This window comes from Pelodiscus sinensis, chromosome 22 (assembly GCF_052426305.1).
Source record: "Pelodiscus sinensis isolate ZL-2025 chromosome 22, ASM5242630v1, whole genome shotgun sequence".
NCBI classification, from domain to species: domain Eukaryota; kingdom Metazoa; phylum Chordata; order Testudines; family Trionychidae; genus Pelodiscus; species Pelodiscus sinensis.
The window spans coordinates 20,187,291-20,213,615 of NC_143073.1; the positions used below are offsets into that span (position 1 = coordinate 20,187,291).

General features: G+C 50.9%; 1 protein-coding gene across 1 annotated transcript in view; it reads right to left on the reverse strand.

The window, feature by feature from the left end:
- Window positions 1–221: 221 nt before the first annotated feature.
- LOC102449199 (IgGFc-binding protein-like) overlaps window positions 222–26,325 on the reverse strand; it is a 120,648-nt gene continuing 94,544 nt past the window's right edge. Inside the window, exons 43-56 of the mRNA XM_075907483.2 lie at window positions 26,022–26,215; window positions 25,425–25,566; window positions 23,294–23,622; window positions 22,205–22,787; window positions 21,031–21,359; window positions 14,121–14,694; window positions 11,392–11,990; window positions 8,427–8,991; window positions 6,704–7,299; window positions 6,015–6,585; window positions 5,634–5,833; window positions 4,236–4,610; window positions 2,178–2,464; window positions 222–520 (exon numbers count right to left, since the gene is read on the reverse strand). Coding sequence (XP_075763598.2) covers window positions 511–520; window positions 2,178–2,464; window positions 4,236–4,610; window positions 5,634–5,833; window positions 6,015–6,585; window positions 6,704–7,299; window positions 8,427–8,991; window positions 11,392–11,990; window positions 14,121–14,694; window positions 21,031–21,359; window positions 22,205–22,787; window positions 23,294–23,622; window positions 25,425–25,566; window positions 26,022–26,215 — 5,354 coding nt within the window. The 3' untranslated portion in view covers window positions 222–510. The remainder of the gene's footprint in view (window positions 521–2,177; window positions 2,465–4,235; window positions 4,611–5,633; window positions 5,834–6,014; window positions 6,586–6,703; window positions 7,300–8,426; window positions 8,992–11,391; window positions 11,991–14,120; window positions 14,695–21,030; window positions 21,360–22,204; window positions 22,788–23,293; window positions 23,623–25,424; window positions 25,567–26,021; window positions 26,216–26,325) is intronic.

Here is a 26,325-nt window from a genome sequence, read left to right on the forward strand (position 1 = left end):
CGGCAGCAGATGGCGGGTCGGCTCATGGGCTGACCCCGGCAGTTGTGGGTTGGATGCAGAGCCGAGGGCTCCATGGGTTAGGCAAGGCACCTTCTGGCTCAGAGGGAGGCTGTGGTTACCCACCTTGGCACAGCTCTCCCATGGTCCCCAGGGTATCGGCAGCGTGCCTAGGACCGGCTGCCCAGCTTCCCAGCCCGCTTTGCACTGAGACATAGCCTGAGTCGCAGTTTTCCAAGGATCCTTTATTCCACTGTGGCAGCATAAAAAGGCCGTAAAGGGCGGTGTGAAGGAACCGCGCAGGCGGATTCACGTGCTACTTGAAAGCCGTTTCCCGAGAAATGCCGGAGTGGGCTGCTTCAGATCTGCCGCAAACGTCTTTGTTGACAGGTACAGAAGCGATTTCCCAGCACTGCTGGGAGCGCCGCACACACAGGAAGGCACACACTGTCACCTGTGATGAGTGACCGGCCAGCCCAGTGCAGAGAAGGGAAGGGGTGGCTCTGCCGGCTTTCAGACACTGCTAGAAGAGAAAGAGACCAAATCTTGTCCCTCCTGCTGGGCTGCCAAAGGGATCGAGCTTGATAGAACTTTTTATCCAACCACCTCAAAATATTTTAAGAGACTCCTGCCTGCCAACTGGACCGAAATCCAGTGAACTCTGTGGACACTGGGACCATCTCATCAAGAACCCAGAGTCCATACAGTGACTGAGAGCATCCGCCCCGCCTCGCACCTCACTCTAGGTTAATAAAGGTGCCAGAAGAATTGCCCCAGGGCTGGAGTAATGTAGTGCTGGTAGGGGCAAGAGCTGTGCTGCCCACCTCAGAAGTCCCAGCGTATGGGCCATGCCAGGCTTGGGGCAAGAGCAGTCACCCTCATACTCTGTGTCCCTGCAGCAGCTCTGGGTGGAGCCAGGTGGTGAAGCAGCCCGTGGCTGCCCTCCTCTATGCCAGGGGCCAAAGCAGAAGCAGAGCGAAGGTGCCACAGAAAGGAATCTGAGCTACTGTCTACTCCAGCCAAGGGGGAGGCAGGTGGCCCTGGCCAGCCAAGGGGGAGGCAGGTAGCCCTGGCCAGCCAAGGGGGAGGCAGGTAGCCCTGGCCAGCCAAGGGGGAGGCAGGTAGCCCTGGCCAGCCAAGGGGGAGGCAGGTGGCCCTGGCCAGCCAAGGGAGAGGCAGGTGGCCCTGGCCAGCCAAGGGGGAGGCAGGTGGCCCTGGCCAGCCAAGGGGGAGGCAGGTGGCCCTGGCCAGCCAAGGGGGAGGCAGGTGGCCCTGGCCAGCCAAGGGGGAGGCAGGTAGCCCTGGCCAGCAGGTTCCAGAACACAGGTGTCGGGTGGGGGTCCCTGGCTTCCAGCCCTGAAAGTCCCTTCTTGCTTACTGACCAGGCTACGTCTACAATGCAATCAGAAGGGGAGACTGCAGCAGGGGTAGGGCTGCCTCAGTAGCTTGACAGCAGCTAACAGCCTGACCACAGGCCTGCCCCAGGCCCCAGGCAGGTACTTGTGCAGTTCTCCCAGGCTGCTGCAGCTTTGCTGCTATTTTTGGTGAGCTAGCTCACCCAACCCAGTGGAGCTATCGCTGCACATGCTGCGGTCCCACCTGGCTGAGGGGTAGACACACCCAGAGAGACCAGCCGGGCTTCTGCCCTGGGCACATGGCAGCAGCACTGGTTCATCAGAGCTGGCTGCAGCTTCAGGGCCCCTTTTCAGTCCCAGGGGGTGCACAGGCACGAGAGGCTAGAAGAAGAGCAAGACCATCTTCCCCCTCCATTCTGCACTGGGGCCCAGGGCCAGCAAGAGGGACTTCAGGCTTGGCGGGCTGGTTGGAATGTTGTTGTCACAGCTGCCACTCCAGTGAGGACGCGTTTTCACTCTGAGCTATGGGTCTGAAGGGCAGCGTCAACTCTCCTAGGACAGGTTTGGTATTTCCCATCAGACAGCCCCAACCCAGTAGTGGATTCTCCAGCACTGAAAAGGCTCCAATCCAGACTGGATGCTTTTCTAAAAGGTCTGCACCAGTCCTGGCCTGGTTACGCGGGGGCTGGACTAGAGCATCTCGGAGGCCTTCTCTCGCCTTGGAACCTGTGCAATCTAGGAACCAGGCTAAGCCCAGGAGCACACAGGCGGCGAGTGGGTGGCCAGGCTGCCCTGGAAGAAGCAGCCCTTTGAAGAGCCCCTTACCTTCTTGGGAGGTCTCGTGCCTTCCAGGCTTCAAAGACCTCTGTGATGTTCCCCACCACCTGCCCACTGGGCAGCCGCAGGTCATCGGAGTCATCACCATTGAAGTTCCCACAAGGTGCACACAGCTCGTTGGCCAGGCTCTGGCTGACTGTCACTGTCACCTCCCCGCTCAGGCTGAACAGGATCTTTATTCTGGAGCCCTGGACAATCATGATGGTGCCCTGAGACTCGCTCACAGACAGAGTTTTGGACAACATCACCGGGAACTGCTTTTGGTGACCTCTCACCTGGAAGGCACAGACGGGAGATCAGAGAAAACCTGGGCTTTGTGAGAGGGAGTCTAGTGTCTGCAGGCCCCATTATGAGACAGTGGGGCCCATATAACACAGCAGGGGGTGCTGATTCTTTGGGCCAGCGCAACAGGTCCCTGATCACAGGTGGGTGGGGCCCGTGTCCTGCTGTGTGTCTATGCAGTGCCCCGCACAATGGGGCCCTGATAACAGGTGGGTGGGGCCCGTGTCTTGCTGTGTGTCTATGCAGTGCCCCGCAAAATGGGGCCCTGATCACAGGTGGGTGGGGCCCGTGTCTTGCTGTGTGTCTATGCAGTGCCTAGCACAATGGGGCCCTGATCACAGGTGGGTGGGGCCCGTGTCTTGCTGTGTGTCTATGCAGTGCCCCGCAAAATGGGGCCCTGATCACAGGTGGGTGGGGCCCGTGTCCTGCTGTGTGTCTATGCAGTGCCTAGCACAATGGGGCCCTGATCACAGGTGGGTGGGGCCCATGTCTTGCTGTGTGTCTATGCAGTGCCTAGCACAATGGGGCCCTGATCACAGGTGGGTGGGGCCCGTGTCTTGCTGTGTGTCTATGCAGTGCCTAGTACAATGGGGCCCTGATCACAAGTGGGCCCCCACTGTGCTTCCATACTTGGGACTCCTTATTCCCAGTCTCCCTCCCCTACTGTGATAGAAATAAGGCTGGGCAGAGAATATATAATGGTCCCCAGAGTGTATTCCTTCAGTCCTTGGAGCCACACTCAAAGCAGGATTGTTTTGGGGGTTGTGAATACCCAAGGAGGGAGGAAATGGTTTTCTAGTACTCCCATGATTTTTCAAGAGTTTGAAATGTTTTTTATCCTGAATTAGTACAGAAAGTCTTCAAAATGTTCACAAGCAAGAGACTGTGCTTGTTGTTGCTGTTACAGCTCAGTCAAAATGGTTTGTTTCAGTAAAGTGGTGCCGTTTCTGTTTTGACCTTTCCTGTTAACTGGTTTGTGAACTAGCTCACCAATGGTTTGAGCACAAAGCTGCTATTCTATATGAAAAACCAGAATTATTCATTTTGAAAATACCAAAATGTTTCATTTTGACCATTTCAGATCTTGTCCAGAGGGGTTGGGTTTGTTTGTTCATTCGGGGCCTTCATCAAATCCAACCTGCTTCAGGAAAAGTTCTGGGTTCAGCAAATACGTATTTTCTGTCCAAAAAACAATGCCAGAAATCCTGCCCACAACACAGACGTGCATGCTTCACTCTCCATTTCCAGCTGGGACCAGGACTAGATCTACTCAAAGCACCATCCTGAGCCCCAGCTCTCACCCACTTAGCAAAGGCGAGGGGTCTCCTCGGACAACGCTCGCGCCAGGGGTCGAGTGGTTAAAATGACTAAACAAAAGTCTTCTCTTCAATCCAGATCCCTAGAGCTACTGCAGGTGAGCCTGCTGGTGTGCTAGGAACAGCCTTTATATTGGCGCAGTGCAGCCTGGCCATTAGAGGAGGTGAGGAGTTCAGGCTCCTCGCTCCATGTGGTGCTTAATCCATTGGTGATGAGTGGCTAAGGTTCAGAACGGAAGGGTTCTAGGCCCACCTCTCAGAGGGTGGGGTGAGGGTCCAGGAGGTTAGTGCTGGGGGCTGGGACTCCTGTATTAGTGGCTACTTCAGGGTCCTAAGAGGAGTCCCGCACTCAATTTCCAGCGTAACATGTGACTTTGGGCAGATCACTCCTCCCCCAGATTTTTGCTCTCTCCTTGGATTAGGCTGTGCTAACCCAGCTTCCTCTTACCCAGACCTCCTTTTTCTTATTGATATGGATAAGACCCTCATCGAAGAAAACGTAGATGCCTTCTGGAGTTGCCAAGTCATCTCCTCTGAACACAATAACCACCATCCGGAACCAGGGGAGGTTGGTCCCTTCGCAGAGGGAAGTCAGCTCATAGGCCCCATCAAGGAGGACTTTCCTTGTGACACCATCGAAGGAGGTGAACCATGCTCCCGGGGCCAGTGTGCACCGGCCCATCTGCTGCACACAGCTGCGCATCCCATTCCTGACCATGCATTCCTCCTCTTGGGTGCACTGGGACTCCTCACAGACAACCTCGCCTGAGGCCTGGCAGGTGCATATCTCGGAGCAGCCACTGGAGACAAAGCTCTCCCCAGCCTGTAGGGAAAGACCCAGACAGCTTTGCTTAGGGAATGCAAAGGGAGTCACACCCAGCAGGAGAGACTGGAAGCAGCAGTATACAGAGCTGTGGGAGGACCAATGGAGACAAGCAGTCAGGAATGTTGACCACAAAGAGAGCAAGGTGCAGGATTGACAGGCCTCCAGACTGAGGTTCACTAACTTCCCCCCCACCCTCGCACACACACAACAATGCCCCTGCCCAAGGGTCAGCTGCAGTGGTGATTTTCACGTGCAAGGCAGATTTTCCTACCAGAGCTTTTCTTTACACACAGTCAATGTTCTTGTTTCCCAGGAGCCAGAGTAGAGGGGAAGGGCCTCATACTCCACCCACTGAACTAAGGCTATGTCAGAGCTGGGCCCCAGGAGGGGAAGACCCCATATTGCTTTCCCCATCCTCCTCAGCCAACTAATCCTGGATCAGAGTCAGACACCTCGTCCCATGTCCCATTCCCTGCACATTTGCTCAGGCGCCAGCCTGCCATACCGTTTCATTCCTGCATGGTCCAGCTGTCACTTAAATGTCCTGTAAACAAACTACATCTCAGTACTGTACCTGGATATGTGTGTACGGCTCTGATCTGACCCCAAGGGAGTCACGTTACAGACCAGGTGATTGGGGAGTTCCCTAGATCAGTCCACCGAGACTGCAGGGGCGACCACGCAGAGCCAAGGAAACCCAGACACCTGGCTCCCCCACAGGATGCTCCGGGCTCCATGTAACACTGGGAAAGGAGCTTCTGGGGGCAGCTGCTGCTTTGGTTGTTCCAGCCCTGCCATCCCTGTAGTAGAATCAATGGGACTCACATTTCCTAGGCACCGCTGCCCTGAGCACAGACGAAGCCGCAGGGGGGCTTTGCCAGCAGGAAATGCTTCTCGGTTTTCAGTACAACCGCACAGAACATGCTGCTTTGCAATCATTCTAACCCCCACTGGAATCCTACCACCAGAGGAGAAGGGCAGCACCAGAGAGGCCCAATGGATCAATTACCCAGCACCCACCTTGATGTAGCGTCCATTGTGCACACAGCCACACTTGTCCATGGAGACGCACACCCCCCCATCAGACACATACTCTGGATCACATAAGCAGCCTTCAAAGCACTTCCCGGTGCAGCGGACAGGGGCGAACAAGCTAGCGCAGGTGAAATCACAGGACCTGGTGCACAGCTCATAGTGGCTGTTGGCCGGGCAGGCCAGGGCTGGAGAGAGAGAAGAAAGTTACAATCATCTCAGACAGAAAGCCAGGTTGAGCTGAGCTCTCCCACCAAAACAGAGAGAGGACACGACTTAGTCTGGAGAGGCACTGGGGGGTGGGTACCACAAGAACCACAGCAAATATGGCTACTGAAGTACAGACTGTGGATTGTCCTGTAGACTCACGGCAGAAGGAGGCCGTTCTCCAGGTCTTGATCCTGGCCCCAGTGGCTTGACAGGCGGCCGCGTAGGCCTGCAGGCTCTGGCAGAGGGTTTCTCCCGTCCCGTTGGTGGTGCACATGTCGTGAAGACACTGGCTGAAGTACTCGGCCGGGCTGACCAGTGAGTGGCAGTCTCTGAAGGGACCTGAGGCAGCTTTGATCAGCCCACAGGAGCTCTCCGCCTGGTATGGTGCTGTCTGGGCCGCATCACACGTGGGGCACTTCTCACCGCAGCCATCAGAACACAAGGCGCCCTCAATGGGCACCTTCCAAGAGGAGACAAATTCATCCACATTCTGGGTGTTCTTCACACCAGGCAGCAGGAGGTCGTCATTCTTGTCATCATTAAAATTTCCACACAGGCCACACACATGTCCCTTGTAGGTGCTGGGGATGGACACTCGGAGGTAGGTGGCAGCATCATAAAAGACTCCGAGGCCAGCGGCAGACTGGAGAATGATGTTGTTCCCCTCCTGGTTGATCCAAAGTTTCCCATCATTCGTAGCCAGCGGGAGGGTGTAGAGCTCCCCGCCAACCTGTGCCAAGAAGAGGGAAATTCACCCATCAGTGGTGGGGATTCGGTACACACACGCACACACATGCGTACACACAAGCACTAGTGCAATATAAAATTAATCTCAAACCGGGACTTACCAGAACCTTCCACTTCCTTCCCCGCTCCATGGTGATGGTGTAATCATGAACAGAGACCACCACTGTCTTCATCACAACCACATGGCCACCACCAGCACCCTCATTCTCTACCACCACGGAGAAGTTCCCCAGCCCAGAGTCACTTCTGCAGACCTTGGCTAAGGTGTAAGTGCAGGAGCCCTGAAAGTCAAGGGCCCATCCATCAAAGGCTGTGTAATGATTGCCGCCAGACACAAGGCATGTTCCATAGCCTACGGTGTGGCAGCCCAGGACTCCGTTCTTCACACCGCATTCCTCATTTACTCCACAGGAGGCCTCCCGGCACTCGATGACCCCGTTGCCCTTGCACAGGCACCGCTCCCGGCAGGAGGTGCTGGGGTAGAATTCCTCTTCTTTCTGGTAGTACCTGTCCTGGTGCACACAGCCGCACTGCGCGACGGGGACGCACTGGTCTCCACTCAGGGTGAATCCAGTATCACAGAAACACCCTTCAGCACAGGGCTCCTCACACCGATGCAGAGCCCACGTGCTGTGGCAGGTGGTAGGGCAGCTGGTTCCACAGAGCTCGTAGTGAGAGTTAAGGGGGCAGGTGGGTTCTGAAAAAAGAGTTGGAGAAAACTGAAATATCAGTGTGAGGCGAAGCTGGTTGAACTCACCCCCCCCCCTTCCCCTTGCTTAGTGGTGTAGAAAGTCTCCTTTTCATGTCTGTGAGGATGTTTAAAGCAAGAAAATGAGAATCAGGACTCCTGGTCCTAGCCTTGTCTCTGAAAAGCACGCTCTAGTTGGCCATTAGAACGCCTGGGTCCCATTCCAATCGGGGGGAGGAAGGGCCACCTCTCCACTGGAAGAGCAGGAATCTGCATTATGTTGCCAGCAGGGGGCTCAGAACTCCTGGGTTCTTTCCCTAGCTCTGCTACTTACTGATGAAGGATCCCTTTGGCCAAATCCTCCCCATGAAAGACACCAGTCATTCCTGCCTTGCAGTAAATTACAAGATTCGTGAATGCCTATCATAGACTCAAAGACTCATAGAATCCTAGGGTTGGAAGAGACCTCTGGAGTCACTGAGTCCAGGCCCCTGCCCACAGCAGGACCAACCCCAACTAAATCATCCCAGCCAAGGCTTTGTCAAGCCTTGCCTTAAACACCAAAGTAGTAATTCAGTTTACTCTGGGAAGGCGAAGTATAAGACTGGGTCTACATTACAGACTCCCATAGGTAAATACACCATGCAGGAATGTGGAAAATCCACACCCACCACCAACCAACCTCCTGGTCTAAACAGCGCTATGGCAACAAAAGGGCTTCTTCCGTTGCCATAACTACTGTTTCTGGAGGAGGTGAATTAACTACACCCTTGGGAGAAGCTCTCTAATCAGCAGAGACAGCATCTTCACTGAGCATTCCAGTACCACAGCTGCGTCGGTGCAGCGGTGGTGCTGTAAGTGTGGATGAAGCCATGAAAATACCGGAAACAGAACAGATCGGCTCTAAGCGAAAGTTTCCAGGCACATCTAAGCTTTAAATAATGCAACACAGAATGAAAAAATATTTCAGAGACCGTATACATTTTAATCACACGGTGAAAATGTCGAGGCCTAGAAGCTGTAGCAACCATATTGTACCCTGTGAAGTAAACAGTTCTGACCTCGCCCTGCCGAGGGCACTGGTGCACATGTGCAACAGCCAGACCCTAAAGCAGACTATAGTAGGCGACACTTACTGCAGAAGGAGGCCGATCTCCACTGCCCTGTCGGGATGCCCCGGGCCTGGCAGGCCATCACGTAGGCGCTGATCGCGCTGCACAGAAAGTCATGGTGACCCTTGTACTGGCAGGTGTCAAAGGCACAGTCGTCGAAGTAGGGGGTGGGGTCGACGGCCCCGTGGCACTGACTGAACGGCCCGTCCCCTCTGGCGAGGACCCCGCAGTACTGCTCTCCCCTGTAGGTTTGTCTCTGAGCCTCGCTGCAGACTGAGCAGTCCCCGGTGCAACTAGCCGAGCAGCCTGGGACCTCCCCCACCTTCCAGCTGTCGGCGAACTGAACCTCATCAGCTGTCCGAGTTCCATCCTTCATGGTCAGATCGTCACTGGGGTCCTGATTGGCATTGCCGCAGAGCCCGCAGATGGCGCCGGTGTAGCTGCTGGGTATGATGACCCTGGCGTAGCTGTACCAGTCGAAGCTCACTCTCAGGTCAAAGTCAGTCTTGATGAAACCATGGACACCACTGATGTAGGCTTTGAATTTGTTCTTCTGGGAGAAGGGCAGGTCCACAAAGACACCATCCACCTGGAAAATATATAATAGAGATTGTCAAGGATTTGATTCAGCCTGACATAATTCCATTGAGCTGCCAGACATGGCCTGGCTCCATCGTAGAGGATAACCTAGTGTGTTAATATTTCATCCCATTGCCCTTCACGGAGAGCTTTTCCCTTTTCTAAAGCTCCTTCTCGCCAAGAGTGCTACACAGCTAATGTATTAAAGACTAGAGGTGGGTAGAAAATCTCACACAAAGGACACACTTGCTGATAAATGCAGTTTTCTTCAACCAGAAATCATGTCCTCGTAGAATAACAATTGGTGGGATAGCTGAGATGGGAAAAGGCAGGCTGGATGCCATGGGACACATGCAGGAGTAGTTTCTACAATTACGTTCAGCCCGGTCGTTAGGGCATTCACCTGGGATGCAGTATGCCTGGATGCATCCCCCTCCCCTGCCTTATAACAAGCAGGATTGAACTGCGGTATCACATTTAACACCAGAGTGAGCTAAACCCCCGGGGGCTAGGTTGGCTTCATTACAGTGTTCAGGGGGTAGATTTTTCACACCCTGGAAAGACGTAGCATTAATATGAAATATAGAATCTTAGAATCCTAGAATCCCAGGACAGGAAGAGACCTCAGGAGGCATCGAGTCCAGCCCCCTGCCCAAAGCAGGACCAATCCCAACTTTTTAAATCAACCCAGCCAGGGCATTGTCAAGCCGAGACTTAAACACCTCCAGGGATGGAGATTCCACCCCCTCCCTAGGGAACCCATTCCAGTGCTTCCCCACCCTCCTAGTGAAATCGTTTTTCCTAACATCCAACCTAGACCTCCCCCACTGCAACTTGAGACCATTGCTCCTTGTTCTGCCATTGTCACTACTGAGAACAGCCTCTCTCCATCCTCTTTGGAACCCCCCTTCAGGAAGTTGAAGGCTGCTATCAAATCCCCCCTCACTCTTCTCTTCTGCAGACTAAATAAGCCCAAATCCCTCATCCTTTCCTCATAGGTCATGTGCTCCAGCCCCCTCATCATTAGTGCAGGACTCTACAGTTGTCCTTGTTGAACCTCATCAGATTTCTTTTGGCCAAACCCTCCAATGTGTCTAGGTCACTCTGGACCCTATCCCTGCTCTCCAATGTATCTTCCTCTCCCCCTAGCTTAGTGTGATCTGTGGACTTGCTGAGGGTGCAATCCATCCCCTCATTCAGTTAATTAATAATGATATTGAAGAAAAGTGGCCCCAGAACTGATCCTTGGGGCACTCCGCTAGAAACTGACTGTCAACCAGACATCGAGCCGTTGTTCACTACCCGTTGAGCCCGACAATCTAACCAGCTTTCTATCTACCTTATAGTCCATATATATAAGCAAAGCCAAATAAAAGCCAAGCCTCCCTCCAAATATCCCATAGTTCCGTAGCTAGGGGATGATCCAGAAATTCAAATTCCTTCTTTGCAGTGAGCCAAAGGAGGAATGGAATCCAGGTCTTCCCCATCTCAGGGGAGTGCTCAAGCACTGGCCCACAGAGAGTGGTTAGCGGGGCGGGCAGTTGTGGGAATCTAGCCTGTCATTTCCTTTGCTGTGTGGTTTTAAATGGCCAGAAACAAAAGCTTCCTTTTAGGCTGGGTGGAATGTTTCCTTTGACTCAAAAGAGAATTATTGTCAGCATTTCCAGAACCAGCAGTGAATCAAAGGCCTGTTATTCACCAAGCTCCACTCCCCACACCCCGTGAAGTGACTTGTTGGGGCTGGGGAAATCAGCCAGGCCTACACTAAACCCTTACCTCAGTGTAATCGCATTACTTGGAGCATGAACACCTCTGCCCACACAACTCAGTCACACTGAGCTAACAGGCAGCATAGTGAGTGCTTTGCTGACCGAGCATTTCTCCTGGCCACAGAACCACTGCCTCTTGTGGAGGGGGATTAACTACCCCAGCTGGAGAAGGTCTCCTGTCCACATAGTAGCATCTTCATGGAAGTGCTACAACAGGGCAGCTGCTTCGGTGCAGCGTTTCCATTGGAGCCCTGCTCACAGAGGCACAAAGACAGGAAGCGACTTGACCTAGATTGTTGGTCAGGGGCACAGGAAGGAACAAAATCCAAAATGTCTCACATCAGACCACTTCCCCCAGGTAGGAGCAGAATGGAGGGGCTCTAGTTCTTAACACTGTAAGCCAGTAGGTCCCACAGCTATGACGGAACACAGGGTTCCTGGCTCCCAGAGCCCCTGCTCCAATTATTAGACCCAACACCCCTTACAGGCCAGTGGTGGAACCCAGGAGTCCTAGTTCCCAGCCCCCCTGCTCTAAACACTAAACTCCTGAGCCCTTCCGAGAGAGAAGAAAAGAACAAAAAGCCCAGGCAAGCGATCACTGAGATACCTTCCTGTATTCCCCCGTGATCCTGTGTCCCTACCTGGATCTTGCGAGGATGCTCCTGGCTCAGGCTGATGGTCACGTTGTAAACCTCTAAGGTCACAGTTTTGGTGAAGGACACGGCCTTGCTGCCCCGGTTGTTATTCTCCACTTTGACGTTGAATGGGGTGAGCGTGGGGTCCTGGGAGCAAAGAGCCGCGAACTGGTAGATGCAGGTGCCCATGAAGTCGTACTTCTTCCCATCAAAGGTGGTGTAGTGGGGATCTCCAGTACCTATGCAGGTGAAGTAGCTGATTGGCTGGCAGCCCCGGACCCCGTTGACCACGGCGCATCTCTCACTGGCCTTGCAGCTGGTCTCCTGGCAAAGCACCATGCCCAGGCTGGGGTCACACCTGCACCGAGAGCGGCAGTTCTCATCGGCCCAGAACTCCTCGCTGGGCTGGTAGTAGCGGCCGTTGTAGTCGCAGCCACAGCTCCCCACGGGGACGCACTGCCCGGCGCTGAGGACGTAACCGGCGTTACACTGGCAGGTCTCCACGCAGGGCTCCCGGCAAGAGGTGTTGGCAGTTCGGTCGGAGCAGCTGGCTGGGCAGGCGTCCCCACAGGCCTCGTAGTGGCTGTTCTCAGGGCAGGGCAGGGCTGGGACAGAATTGGGAGGGGGAGTTTTAAAAAGACAGGAAACAAATGAAAAAAACGCCCTAGACACATAAAAATGTAGCCGTGTTAGTCTGGTGTAGCTGAGAAAAAATACAGGACTAAACCATCTTGTTAGTCTTTAAAGTGCTACATAGTCCTGTATTTTGCCCTAGACACATAAGTGCAGGATGTAGGGGTCGAGGTGCTGCAGCTCCCCCTGACTTGCAGCCGTTTCCACTATACACAGTGTTTACAGTTTGGTTCAATGGCTCTCAGCCCCCCCACTAGAGAAATTGTTCCAGGCCCCTGGCCTAGACAGTGAGAGCTACAGACAATTCTCATGTGCAACCAGCACCTCAGGCATGAGGCACCCTGCACAAAACAGTCCGCAGGAAAAGGGGGCCGGGATTCATTTCTGCATTCGGGAACCACAAGGCCAAATCTCAGGGGCCATGAGCCGATCTCTGCTAGCATCTACGGGGAGCACTCAGGGTGAGTCAGGGCTGACCAGTGTGGAGCCAGCGGTCAGTGTTCTGCATGCAGAGGAGCAGGGTATTCCCCTCTTGAGTCAGTGCTGGCTCCAACGCCCCAGAGTTGTATTAGAATTCTAGGGCTAGCAGAGCCTTCAGGAGCCACCAAGTTCAGCCCCCTGCTCTAGGCAGGACCAACCCAACTCAATCATCCCAGCCAGGGCTTGTCAAACCAGGACTTAAAAACTTCTAGGGATGGAGATTCCGCCCCCTCCCTAGGGAACCCATCCCAGCACTTCTCCACCCTCCTAGGGACATAGTTTTTCCTATAACCTAGAACTTCCGCACTGTAACTTCAGACCATTGCTCCTTGTTCTGCCATCCGTCACTACTGAGAACAGCCTCTCTCCATCCTCTTTGGAACCTCCTTTCAGGTAGTTGAAGGCTCCTACCAAATCCCCTCTCACTCTTCTCTTCTGCAGACTAAACAAACCAAAATCCCTCAGCCTCTCCTTGTAGGCCACGTGCTCCTGCCCCATAATCATTTTGGTTGCCCTCTGCTGCACCCTCTCCAATGCATCCACATCCTTTCTGTAGTGAGGAGCCCAGAACTGGACACAATACTCCAGATGTGGCCTCACCAGAGCCGAATAAAGGGGAATAATCACTTCCCTAGATCTGCTGGCAATGCTTCTCCTAATGCACTTCACTGTGCCATGGACACAGTACTTCAGAAGTGGTTGGGAAGGCTCAGTAGGGGATCGGTGCTCTCCCCAATGCTCCAAGGGGTACTAAGGGTGTGTCGAGACTACATGGCTCCGTTGACGGAGCTATATAAATTAGTGAATTCGGCATAGGCAAAGAAGCGGGGATTTAAATAATTCCGTTTCACAAGGCAACCAGAGTGGTCGACAAAGGCTTCCCCTGTCGACCGTGGCACGTCTAGACTGTCCCGCTGTGCCGGATCAGCTGATCAGCAGCACAGTGTGGTGGCCATGTTTATTTTAATGAAGTAGGGATTATTTAAATCCCTGCTTCTTTGCCTATGCCTAATACACTAATTTACATGGCTCCATCAATGGAGCCATGTAGTCTAGACACACACTAAGGGTCCTGTACTGCAAGGGGCAGAGGAGGGAGCTTAGGACACATGCTCACTCCCTCAGAGTCAGTGTTGTTCTCACTGCCCAAAACCCCCAGATATACCCAGTCATGCACCCAGGCCACTCACCATCCCCTCCATCAACCAAGTGCCCAGATAGGTTACAGGAATGGAGCTGGGACTTGATTTATCATTCATAGAGAATACCAAGATTTTGGATTTTCTTCTATTCCGAAAGGGAAGAGAAATGAAATTCCTGCCCCCAACATTGTTGCAGGTCAATCCAAGTGTTTGGTTTGATAAAATCAAAACCTCACTTTCCCATTTTCAAATCAAAGGCTGTTTCAAAATGAGAAATCAAAATGTTCCATTCTCTAGCCTTGCTGACACGTATGGTCTGCAATGACATTTTGTTATAACAGGCAATTTGGTAACCATTTTGAATGTGACGAGAATGGCATTTTCCCTCCAAACTCCAGTGGAATGAAAAACGTTCAGGCTTCTCTACTGACTACACCTGACCACACCATTTCAGAAAAGGCACCCCGCTGCCAGACTCACCACAGCCAGACGGCGTCCTCCAGTCATCGAGGGTAATTCCGTAGGCTGTGCATGTTGCTGCGTAGGCCTCCAGTGCCTGGCACAAGATTCTTGTAGCGCCCTTGTTCAGACACCCGTCGGCGACACAGCTATTAAAGAACTCACTGGGGTTCACTCTGGAGTGACAGTCTCTGAAGGGCCCTCCCGCTGCTTGGCTGATCAACCTGCAGCGACTGTCGCTCCTGTACAGCTCCTTTGTGCTCTCATCACACGTCAGGCAGTTCTCTTGGCAGGAATCCCAGCACAACGCATCCTGGTCTTGGACTTTCCAACCGGCTGCCCAGGCCACAGTGGAGGAGACCCTGGTGCCATTGGGTGACGTCAGGTCATCGTCAGGGTTCTGGTTGAAGTTCCCACACAGGCCACATGTGGCCCCATAATAGCTGCTGGGGACGGTGATCACCAGATGCCAGTCCCAGTTATATGCCACTTGGAGGCCAAAGTCTGTCTGCAGGATGGCGCGGAGGCCACTCTGGTACATGCGGATTTTGCCATCTGCCAGTGTCACCGGGAGACTGGTGATCATGCCATTCAGCTAGAGACAATGACAGGTTATTGCTCTTTCATCCTCACTTGTTCTTATTGCAGATGTCACCTGACCACTCATTCCAATGGTACCTCATTGTCATTCAAACCAGTGACACATACATTAAGGGTCCAAATCCTTCATCTCGTTCTGCCCATTCCTTACCGGAAAGAACCAGGGAAATCAATCTGAGTTGGCCTAACTGCATTAAATACAGGTTTGACAAACACCCATCAACGAAGTTTTGGCTACACTTCAGCTTGCACGGACTAGGATGATTTCTTGAGGTGCCCTCTGGCCCTACGTAGACTTCTGAATGCAGTATGTCCCTATCTACACAATCTTCCTATAGTATCTGTCCGTCTGCAGAATTCTCTATATCTATCTATCCATCCATGCTACCTAGCTAATGGCCACTCATCTGTAGAATATAACCATCCATCCATTCAACCATTCTCTCACTCATTTCTCTGTTCACATTATCTAGCTATATGATTTACCCTCCCACAGTATCTATGGTTTATTCACAGAATCTCCATACAAACATTTAAATATCTAGGTCTCTAAGGGTATGTCTACTGTGGGAGAAAAATCAATTAACTCCAATTGTGTCTAAGGGGGGACTGTGCAAAAATCAAAACTCTCTAAAAGAAAACTGCTGTAAGGGTTAAAAGTTTTCCAGACCTCTCTCCCTGTATCAGAGTGAAATCAAATTAACTCTAATCAAGACCCTTACAATGCCTATCTCAAGTTCATGAATACTCCTAGTCTGTCACAATTTGACATGTAAACCCTTTTGTGACAGGGCAGAGGCGCCCCGCACTCTGATCCCCCTGGAAGTTGCCTTCGCGGCGACCCAGGGGTCGGAGCGAGAGGCCCTGGCACCAGCCGCACCACGAGCGGCGGTGTGTGGGCAGGAGTCGGAGGTGCCAGGGACAAATGGGCCGGCCCCAGCGTGGGGCGAGCGGCGATGTGCCGGGTGCTCCCAGGCCGCGGAGGCGGCAACGCGCCTGCACCTGCCGAGACCACGCCTGACGTCACGTGGGGGGCGGCACCAGATGGCGGGTGCGCTGCCCCGCCGGAAGTAGAGCCACGTACAGGGGGCGGAGTCTCCACCCCCCGCCCACAAGCGGCGCGGGGATTTAAAAGGCCGGACATGACTGCCCGAGAGGGAGGTGGACCCAAACTGCGGAGGTAAGCCCCCACATCGGCGAGACAGCGCAACAGGGAGAGGAAGCAGCCCAGGGCAGGCGAAGGGAGCTTAAGGGCTGGCACGTTACGGCAGACGCCCCGCCAGCCAGACCGGACGCCGTAAGCGTACCGAGTCCTTAGGGCCCTGGGCTGGGGTCCGTGAGAGGGGGCGGGCCCGGACCCCCCTCTCCCTGCTACGGGAAGCTCGGAGACCCCTGGTGTTAAAGGGGCCCCCTGGGCCAAGAAGCTAGTTGACTGGGGATGCCAGACGGTGAACCTCTGGGTGAGGGGAGCACAAGACTCCGGCGGAGAGTAGAGGGTGCCAGTGGGCGCCCCGATAGACTCCTTTACACCTTATTTTTGTCACAGTTTGCCTTGTAGACTTTTCCACTCAAGTTCTGATGTGGCTTTGTTCTGTAAAACTTACTTCTAGCACTCCTGGTGTGAACAGAAACATCTCAGAGTGCTTCTGCTGAGACTTTGATATGTTAAAGGAAAACAATCAACAACTAAACTGTCTGAGCATACTGTATAAAGGATCCCTGAACCTGTCTCTCGGGGCTGACTGCTATTGCTCTGCTGTCAGCCTGCATGCATGCATAATAAAGTTTTCCTTCTAGGTTTCTCTCCTGCCTCACTGATTTGACCTCCAGCCTCGGACCCTTCTGGGGACTCTGTACCCCAGGGGAGCGAGATTTCCCCCACACTACACTACCACCCTAGTTCAAACTAGGGTGGCAGTGTAGACATACCCTAATATACAACCCATAACACACTGGGAATCTCTATAATCTAAGTTTTCAATTGTATTTGTTTGTTTGTTTGTTTGTTTGTTTGTTTAAAAATATTTTGTGGCTCTTATGGCTACAGGGGAAACCTTCCAAATGTTCCTTAAGTGCATCTAGTTCTGCAAAGAGACTGAAATCATGACCCTAACCGTGAAAATTCCCCTGCCCCTACTAAGCAGATCAAAGTATCAACTATAAAGCCTATGGATAACACTTTAATGACAACACTTGATATTTAATCTCTTAGGCTATGTCTAGACTGCAAGCCTCTTTCGAAAGAGCCTCTTTCGAAAGAGAGCGTCTAGACTGCATGCAGAACTTTCGAAAGAGCAAGCCGCTTTTTCGAAAGAAAGCACCCAGTGAGTCTGGATGCTCTCTTTCGAAGAAGCCCTATTTACATTCAAGAACGCCTTCTTTCGAAAGAAGCACTTTCGAAAGAAGGCGTTCTTCCTCGGGAAAGGAGGTTTACCACCGTCGAAAGAAAAGCCGCGTTCTTTCGATTTAATTTCGAAAGAACGCGGCTGCAGTCTAGACGCAGGTGAAGTTTTTTCGGAAAAAGGCTACTTTTCCCGAAAAAACCCCTGAGTCTGGACACAGCCTATGTGGCAAAAATGCTGTCCCCACAGAATTATAGACTCATAGGACTAAAAGGGATCTCAATAGTCATCTAATCCCAACTCATGAACTCATGGCAAGACTAAATATTACCTAGACCATCCTCGTGTCTAACCTGCTCTTAACAATCTTTAATGAGGGAGATTCCACAACCTCTCTAGGCAATTTATTCCAGTGCTTAATAAATGTGACAGCTAGGAAGTTTTTTTCTATATGTCCAACCTCAATCTCCCTTGCTGCAATTTAATCCCATGTCTCCCTAGCCTCAGAGGTTAACAAGAACAATTTATCTCCCTCCTCCTTCTAACAACCTTTTCTGTACTTGGAAACCATTATCATATCCCCCTCAGCCTTCTCTTATCCAGACTAAACAAATCAATTTTTTAAAATCTTCCCTCGCTGCTCAGGTTTTTTAGACCTTCAATCATTTTTACTGCTCTTCTCTGGACTTTCTCCAATTTATCTGCATCTTTCCTAAACTAAACTGGACATATTACTCCAGTTGAGGCCTAATCAGCATGGAGTAGAAAGTATGGACTTCTTGTGTCTTGCTCACAATGCTCCTGCCAATACATCCCCAAATGAGGGGATGCTTTTTTTGCAACACTGAATTGTGACATGTACACATGCAATTTTGGGTTGAATGAACAGAGACATAGCATGCAAGTCACGGGAGATCATAGTATCACTCTACTTCACACTGCTTAGGCCTCAGCTGAAGCACTGTATCCAGTTTTGGTCACTGCTACATAGAAAGGGTATAGAGAAACTGGAAAGGATCCAGGGGCAAGAGACAAAGATGATTAATGGGATGCAGTGCAAGCCATATGAGCAAAGGTGGAAGGAACTGGGTGTACTTACTTTGCAAAAAAGTCTTCAAACATTTACAAGGCTGCCATGAAAAAGATGGAGAAAAGTTGTTCTTTCTTGCCATGAAGGACAGGAGAAAAGGCAATGGGTTCAAAGCACAGCAGAGACGTTTCAGATTAAATCTCAGGAAAACTTCATACACCAAAGAAGATGGACAATGGACCAAGCTGCCTAGGAAGGCAGGAGTTTTTCAAAAGGAGGCTGGAACCATCTGTTTTGGAGGGTTTAGACATAAGAAATCCTGCGTCTTAGCAGCAGGTTAGACGAGATGATGTTTGCGGTCCCTTCTAGCTCTGTGGTTTTATGGTTCTATGTCTGGGATAAGCATCTCACCACTCCCTGCTCAATTTAACAGACCGGATGGGGCAGGGAGTGGGGCTGAAGCATCTTGTGTAGAGAACAATGTTACAGGGAATAGAGGCACAAAGACAAGGAGGAAGGAGATACGGTCAGGAAAAGAGAATCAGAAAAAGGAAGGCGCAGAAAATAAAGGAACAAAGGGCCGAAATATATCTGAGCCTCAAATGGAGCAGATTGTCTCACTGTGCAATGAGAAAGAAATGTATAAGAAATACATACTAGAGTGGTGTAAATAACAAGCTACTAATTCTGAACAAAAGGAAAAATTGTTTCGGTTGAACTGAAAAAAAAATTAAAAATTGTTGAAAAGCGGAAAGAAAATTGTTTCATATTGAACAAAGTATTTTGGTTCAATATCAAGCACTTCTTAAAATATTTCAAAATTTCAAAAAGAAAGTTTGAAACAAAAAGTCATTTCAAATTAAAAACTTGAACTTTTTTCTAAAAATACTAAAACAAAACCTTTCAGGTCTTTTGTTTTGTTTTGTTTCCTCAGACAAAATATGTTGATGAAATTGATGCAAATTCAATTTCAGGGCACAGAAAGGTTTCAGGGCACAGAAGCTGCATTTTTCACCAAACAAATGTTTTGGATGAAAAATGTTGCCCAGCACAGGTTAAGAAAATAAGAATAGCTATACTGGGTCAAACCAATGGTCCATCTAGCCATCTGCATTCCTGGCCATCTTGGCTAATGGCCACTGATGTACCTATACTGCAGGAACTTAAGGGCTACGTCTACACTGGCCCCTTTTCCGGAAGGGGCATGTAAATCTCACTAGTTGTCGTAGGGAAATCCGCGGGGGATTTAAATATCCCCCGCGGCATTTAAATAAAAATGTCCGCCGCTTTTTTCCGGCTTTTAAAAAAGCCGGAAAAGAGCATCTACACTGGCCCCGATCCTCCGGAAAAAGTGCCCTTTTCCGGAGGCTCTTATTCCTACTTCAAAGTAGGAATAAGAGCCTCCGGAAAAGGGCACTTTTTCCGGAGGATCGGGGCCAGTCTAGACGCTCTTTTCCGGCTTTTTTAAAAGCCGGAAAAAAGCGGCGGACATTTTTATTTAAATGCCGCGGGGGATATTTAAATCCCCCGCGGATTTTCCTACGACGACTAGTGAAATTTACATGCCCCTTCCGAAAAGGGGCCAGTGTAGACGTAGCCATATAGTCCTTTTTCGAACTCCATGATAGTTTTGGCCATTCTATCCTCTGGCAATGAGTTCCACATGTTGACTGTGCACAGTGTGAAGAAGTGTTTCCTTTTGTTTGTTTTAAACCTGCTGCCTATTAATTTAATTGGGTCACCTCTGGTACTAATGTTATGTGAAGGAATTCATAATACTTCCTTATTCACTTTCTCCACAATAGTCATGACTTTGTAGACCTTCATATTGCTCCTTAGTCATCTCTTTTCCCAAAATGAAATGTCCCTATCTTTTTAATCACTCTCATTTGGAAGCTGTTCCATACTCGTAATGTTGCCCATCTCTGTACTTTTTTCAGATGGGGAGTTCAGAACTGCATGCAGTATTCTGGATATACTTATTATATAAAGGCCACGTCTCCACTTGCCACACCGGAGATCAATCTTCTGGTGTTTGATTTAGCAGGTCTAGTTAAGACCAGCTAAATCAATGCTGAAGTTGGCTCTGGTCAGCACCAGCATTCCTCACACTTGTGAGTAGTAAAGAAAGCTGATGGGAGTGTTTGCTCCTCTCAGCCTTCCAATGTGATTACAATGCCAAACTTGGCTTAAGGTAAACTGACTTCAGCCATGCAGTTGCGTATCCTAAGCTGACCTTCTGGGTCTAGAAAAGACCTGAGAAAAGACTGCATTTTCTCTTTGAGCTCTATGCAAACTTCTGACTGGCCATTCTGACACATGCACCATAACTAAGTGTAGAATTCAGCTCTCTACTGAGACCCTTGATCTCTGTTACCTATTCCCACTGATTTCAATAGGGTCTTGATTTCACCTCTAGTAACTTTCTATCAACACTCCTTTCATTCTCTGTCCCTTCTATGGGCTGAAGACCCTTCTCCCATGCTTCTTCTAACACCTGAAAAACTGCCCCACCTTATTCTAGGTTAGAAATGTCAACTGAAAACATCTATTTCCCATTTCCATGTGTCTTTCTTTCTCTCATCTCCTGATTATAGGATGCTATTTGTGCAGGATAGACACTCTGCCATATCACTATATAGGGCATGTCTAGGCTACATGGAAGATGGATGCTGCCATGGTCAATTTTCCAGGGTTCAATTTAGCAGGTGTAGTATAGAGCTGCTAAATCAAACTCAAAGGGCTCCCCCATTGGAACTGGTATTCCTACTCTTCACGAGCAGAAGGAAAGTTGACTGGAGTGTTTGTGCCTATCAACAGGGATTTAAGATATATAGACTCCAGCTACATAATTTACATACCTGGACTTGCCCTATCTTACTTTGACCTCTCCATACAATGTAGACCAGGCCTATGTGTTACAAGTCAAAATGGTGCAATCCTGAAATCAGAGACTCACCCGGACTTTGCCAACTTCCCTCTTGTAGATGGAGATGTTGTACCCATAGACATAGATGTTGGTCACTCGCAGAATGGAGATGGCTTGGCTGCCCCTGTTATCATTCTTCTCATCAACAGCAAAGGGTTCCAGGGCTGGGTCATGGCCACAGTACTTGGCGACGGTGTAGGTGCAAGAGCCCTGGAAGTCAAACTTCAGGCCATCAAAGGTCTGATAGTGTGGGTCCCCCCAGCTCCAGCAAGTTCCCAAATAGTCAGGAACACATGTTGCATGGCCATCCTTAGTCTTGCAAGTCTCCTTGGTCCCGCATTTCAGGGCTTCGCAGTTTTCTGAAAGGAGAAAGTCCATTCACATCAACAGAGTGGGGGACCCAAGTCAAGTGTCTAGACTGGGGGTGCAAAATCCATCATGGGTGCAGCATTCATGTAGAACCAACTGACCCAACCAAGGCATGCTGAGGCCACTCAACAGAAGTTTCTCTGGTCCCATGGTGCCACTCACACACTTAAAGCCGTGCAGATGCTTAAATGCCCTGGCTTCTGATCCAATGTGGCCTCAATAACCCACTGCGGTGGCACTGACATCATTGGCTCATTCCACTGATTTCATTGGGGCTATGTCTACACTACAGAGTTTTGTCGGGAAAATCAGCCATTTTTCCAACAAAATTCGTGGAGGATCCACACCTCAAGCACGTTTTTGCACAAAAACATCAAAAGAATAAGGGGGGAGGGTTGCGCAATTGGTATTCCACTTTCTACGAGGAAGAAGCCTTTTTTGCGAAAGGCGTGTGTGGATGGGGGAAGGGGTGGGGGGTGCACCCGGCTGGAAGCAGGCTAGCCACAAGGGCACAGGAATGCCCCCAAGCATACCGAGGAGTGCTGCACAGAGCGCACGGGCATGCCTACACGTGTGAGACAGCAGCCTCTCCCACAGACAGCACAGTGAGCAACAGCTCCCAGCTCCTCTGCCACCCTTGACGGCATCCCACTGTGGCAAGACACTTCCTTTGCCTGCCTGTCCATGGTATGAGACAGGGGGAAAGGGGGCATCATAGTCCTATGGACACGTTGGGGCTCACTCTAGATAGTCCCATGCTCAGATCACTCTCCATCCCCTCCCTCCATCCCTGTTGCATTTACCCCATTGCCACTTGTTTCAACAGGGTACCAACCTCCCGATTCATTACAGCCGGACGGTGTCCTCCAGTCATAGACAGTGGCTCCATGGTCCTTGCATTTATCCGCATAGTCCTCCAGTGCCACACACAGAATGGTCTTTTCCCCTCCATTCTGACACACATCATAGAGGCAGTTGTCAAAGACTTTGTCGGGGCTCTCTCTGGAGTGACACTCTCTGAAGGGTCCCAGTGCTTTACTGATCAGCCCACAGTGACTGTCGTCCCCATACAGATTTCTCTTGCTCTCTTCACACATTGGGCATGTTTCTTGGCAAAAATCCCAGCAAAAGGGGTCCCGGTCTTGGACTTTCCAACTGGGAGCCCAGGCCACAATGGAGGAGGCTGCGGTGCCACTGGATAACAGCATGTCATCCTCAGGGTTCTTGTTGAAGTTCCCACAAAGGCCGCACATGGCATCATAATAGCTGCTGGGGAGGGTGATTGTTAGCTGCCAGTTCTTACTGTATCCCACCTGGAGGCCAACGTCCGTCTGTATGATGGTGCTGAGGCCTTTCTGGTACAGTCTGATTTTACCATCTTTCAGCGTCACTGGGAGACTGGTGCTCACGCCGTTTAGCTAGAGACAGACAGGAGGGCAGGAACATGGGAGGCATTATTCTTCTTTCATCCTCATTCGCTCCTGTTCCCAATGCAGCCTCCCCATTCCTTTTGCCTGTTACTTTATGTCACCCTAACCAGCAGCAAGTAAAATACATCACGTCCTTAATCACTTTTTACTATTCATCACTCAAGAGGGACAACAGAAATCAGTCCAAGGTCCCTGAATAAACACAGTGTTTATCATTATCTGCCGATAGGATCTATCTCCAGAATTCCTTGTATCTCTGCATAGATTCTACCTACCTGAAATATCTATCCCTCTAGCCCAATGTCTTGTTTCTCTCTCTCTGAAGGTTTTCAAACAGACAGATGATACAGATCTGAGGTATTCTTGTACCTGGATTTCCCAGACGACATTCTCAGCTCATGGCATCTATGTTTGGGACTCTGTGTGAGACCGTTCACAAGAGTACTGTGCCCCGTATATTGAAAAGTGTCAGAGCCCTGAGCTGGGAGACTCACCCGGACTTTGCCAACTTCCCTCTTATAGATGGAGATTTTGTGCCCATAGATGTAGATGTTGGTCACTCGCAGAAAGGAGATATCCTGGCTCCCCCGATTGTCGTTCTTCTCCTCAATGGCGAAGGGCTCCAGGGTGGGGTCGCTCCCACAGTATTTGGCCAGGGTGTAGGTGCAGGTGCCCTGGAAGTCAAACTTCAGACCATCAAAAGTTTGGTACTGTGTGGCTCCTGAGCCCAAGCACACGCTCTTGTAGTCAGGAACACACGCTGTGTGGCCATCCTCAGTCAGACATGTCTCTTTAGTTCGGCATTTCAGAGATGTGCAGGCATCTGAGAGATTTGAAAGAGAAACCCCTGGTCATATCAACATGGCAAGGAGCTCAAGTCCAATATCTAAGCTCCTAAGTGCCACAGTAGCATAAATAATACCAATTGATGTATAATAAAACGGTAAGACATCTACCTATGCCATGCCATGAGATCTAGATCATTGTGATTTAAAAGTATCTCAGCCAATCACCACCCTTACTCTACATCTAGAGTTGTTTGCATTTAACAATGTCTTGGGTTGTAATAAGTCAGTGGTATAAGGGACATTGCTTCACAGTTCTTTAAAGATTGATTCACCACCTGTACAACTTAATACAAACTCTCCAGATGCCCAAACAAATCAACACAGGATCCCCAAGCCTGATCCCCCAGATATTCTCCCCTCATTTGTCACCCGCACAATCCAACACAAAATTCTTCAGTCCGGTTGCCCCGCCCTTATGCAAGTTAACACAACCACCAAAACAACACAGCACATGTTAACCCCAAGCACACAGCCCCTCACCAGAGCATATACTCCTCTTTTACCACCCCACAGAATTTCTCAACACAACACAAGCACTTGCTCAACTATGTTTAGATTTACCACCAAACAATAAACATGAGCGGCATAGCTGTGAATACCAACAACAACATGGGAGAGCCAGACTGGCCATGAGCATATTCACCCAGAACCATCCCTGCCATGGCCTGCTGAGTGGATGGTAAGTCCATGTAAGTCAACAGAACATGGCTTGCTACAAGCCATAGTCCTAGTCCAGCTGCTGCTATAGCCCAGAGTTCATTTGTGAATTCCCACTGCCTCCAGTGGGAACAGGATTTCAGTCCACAATGAGGAACTGAAGGGCTGCAGGTGCTAAGAGTCAAATGCTTAGAGCTTTGAGCGCCTTCAGATCCCATGCACTTCAATGGGAGAACAGTTCCTGGATCTCTCCCCATTCTAGCTCCACATCCGTCTACAGACATTTCACGCTGGAGACCGACACTAAGGTTCCAAGTCCCCTATACTCGGGGACACTGAGGAACACTGACCTCCACCGTCGCCTGCTTGTCAGTTCCAAACCACTGGCAGCATCTGTGTGTGCACAGAGGAGACCTTGGCAGTTGGCCAAAACCCTCCCCTGCGACGCTCACCTGTGCTGATATGTTTAGATACTATCTCATGCCAAGGGAGTGCCCGACTTCCCGCCTGAGCGGAGACTTACACCTACATGCACTCTAGCCAGCTGACTGGGCGATTGGTTAGATCTCAGCTAACAAGGCCAGGTGGGTTAGCTCTTGGAGGAATGGCTGCTCGGGGAGCGCTACCCCCCAAAGTCAGTGCTGAGCCCAGTACACCTGGGATCCTGGATATTTCTAGACAGTGCTGGGTCCTGTCATGAGGGCAGGGCGCTAGACTCGATGACCTCTCGAGATCCCTTCCAGTCCTAGTGTTCCATGATTCTATGCCCTCCGTAACCTGCCCAGCCCTTTCATGGGCACTGCATTCATACAGAACCAGCGGAAATCAATGAGGCTACACACAAGTTTACAGCTGCGCATGTGCACCGGTGCCATTGCTCTGATCCCGCAAAGTGCCAAGCACCCCTGATAACATATTTGATGTGGCACTGAAGTCCTTGGCCATAGGTGCTGGAGCTGGGGGAGCTGCCCCGCTGCTGCCTTGAAGGGGAGTCCAGCGAATGCCGGGTTTACAGTTTGGTTCCCTAGCTCTCCACATCCCCACTATAAAAACAGTTCCAGAAGTGAGTTATTGGCTGACTCCCAGTGACTCCATCCGGAGAGGGAATTCAGTCCATCACCTTGGCTCATGCAGCCCATGATGCCATCTCTGATCCGGCAGGTTTCTCCGCTGGCGCAGTGGTGGGCTTTGCAGGTCACGTCTTGGGCGGGAAGGCAGGTGCAGCTTTGCTGGCACTCGCTCATCAGGATGGTCTCACTGGGCTGAGGGGACATTTGGAAAAGGGGAAATGATACATTGTAATGGGGAAAAGATTATTTATAACAACAGCTGGCAGTGCGGAACCCAGAGCTGTGTGTGAGCAAGTTGGTTCTGTGATCATATTGTTTGCTCTTAATGTTAAAGAGAAAGGGCGGTCTCATGGGCGCAGCTCTGAGCCAAGGGCCAAGAAAAATGCCCAAGTTCGAACCTCCCACTGGCTCCTGACTCACTGGGCAGCTGTGAGCAAGTCAGTGCCCCTCTCTGTGCCTCAGTTTCCTCACCTGAGACAAAGGGAATTACACGGTGCTTCAGGCAGTGAGTCCTAGCAGAGCGGGATGCCAGGCAGCTTTGGCCCAAGCTCTGATCCGCTGCAACAAACTCTGTTGCTGGCTCAGGTAGGGACTAAGATGTGTATAGAACAAAGATTAGATCCAACCCAGACCACTCAGGGCGGTACCTTGTAATATCTCCCATACTCGAAGCACCCGCAGCTGTCCTGAGGCACACAGCCCTGGCCATCGAAGAGGAAGCCGGCGTCACACTGGCAGCCTTCGGCACAGGTCTCCGGGCAGTTTATATTGTTTCTAGCACAGGCGCTGGAGCAGAGGCTGGCACATACTTCGTAGTAGCTGTTGGCTGGGCAGGTCATGGCTTAAATAGGGAGAGAAACAATTGAGGGCAGGAAAGATCTCACAGCATGAGCCAGGCCCAGAGACATGAGGGAGAGGAGAACAGGCTGGGAGGACGTGTTTTTAAGGTTG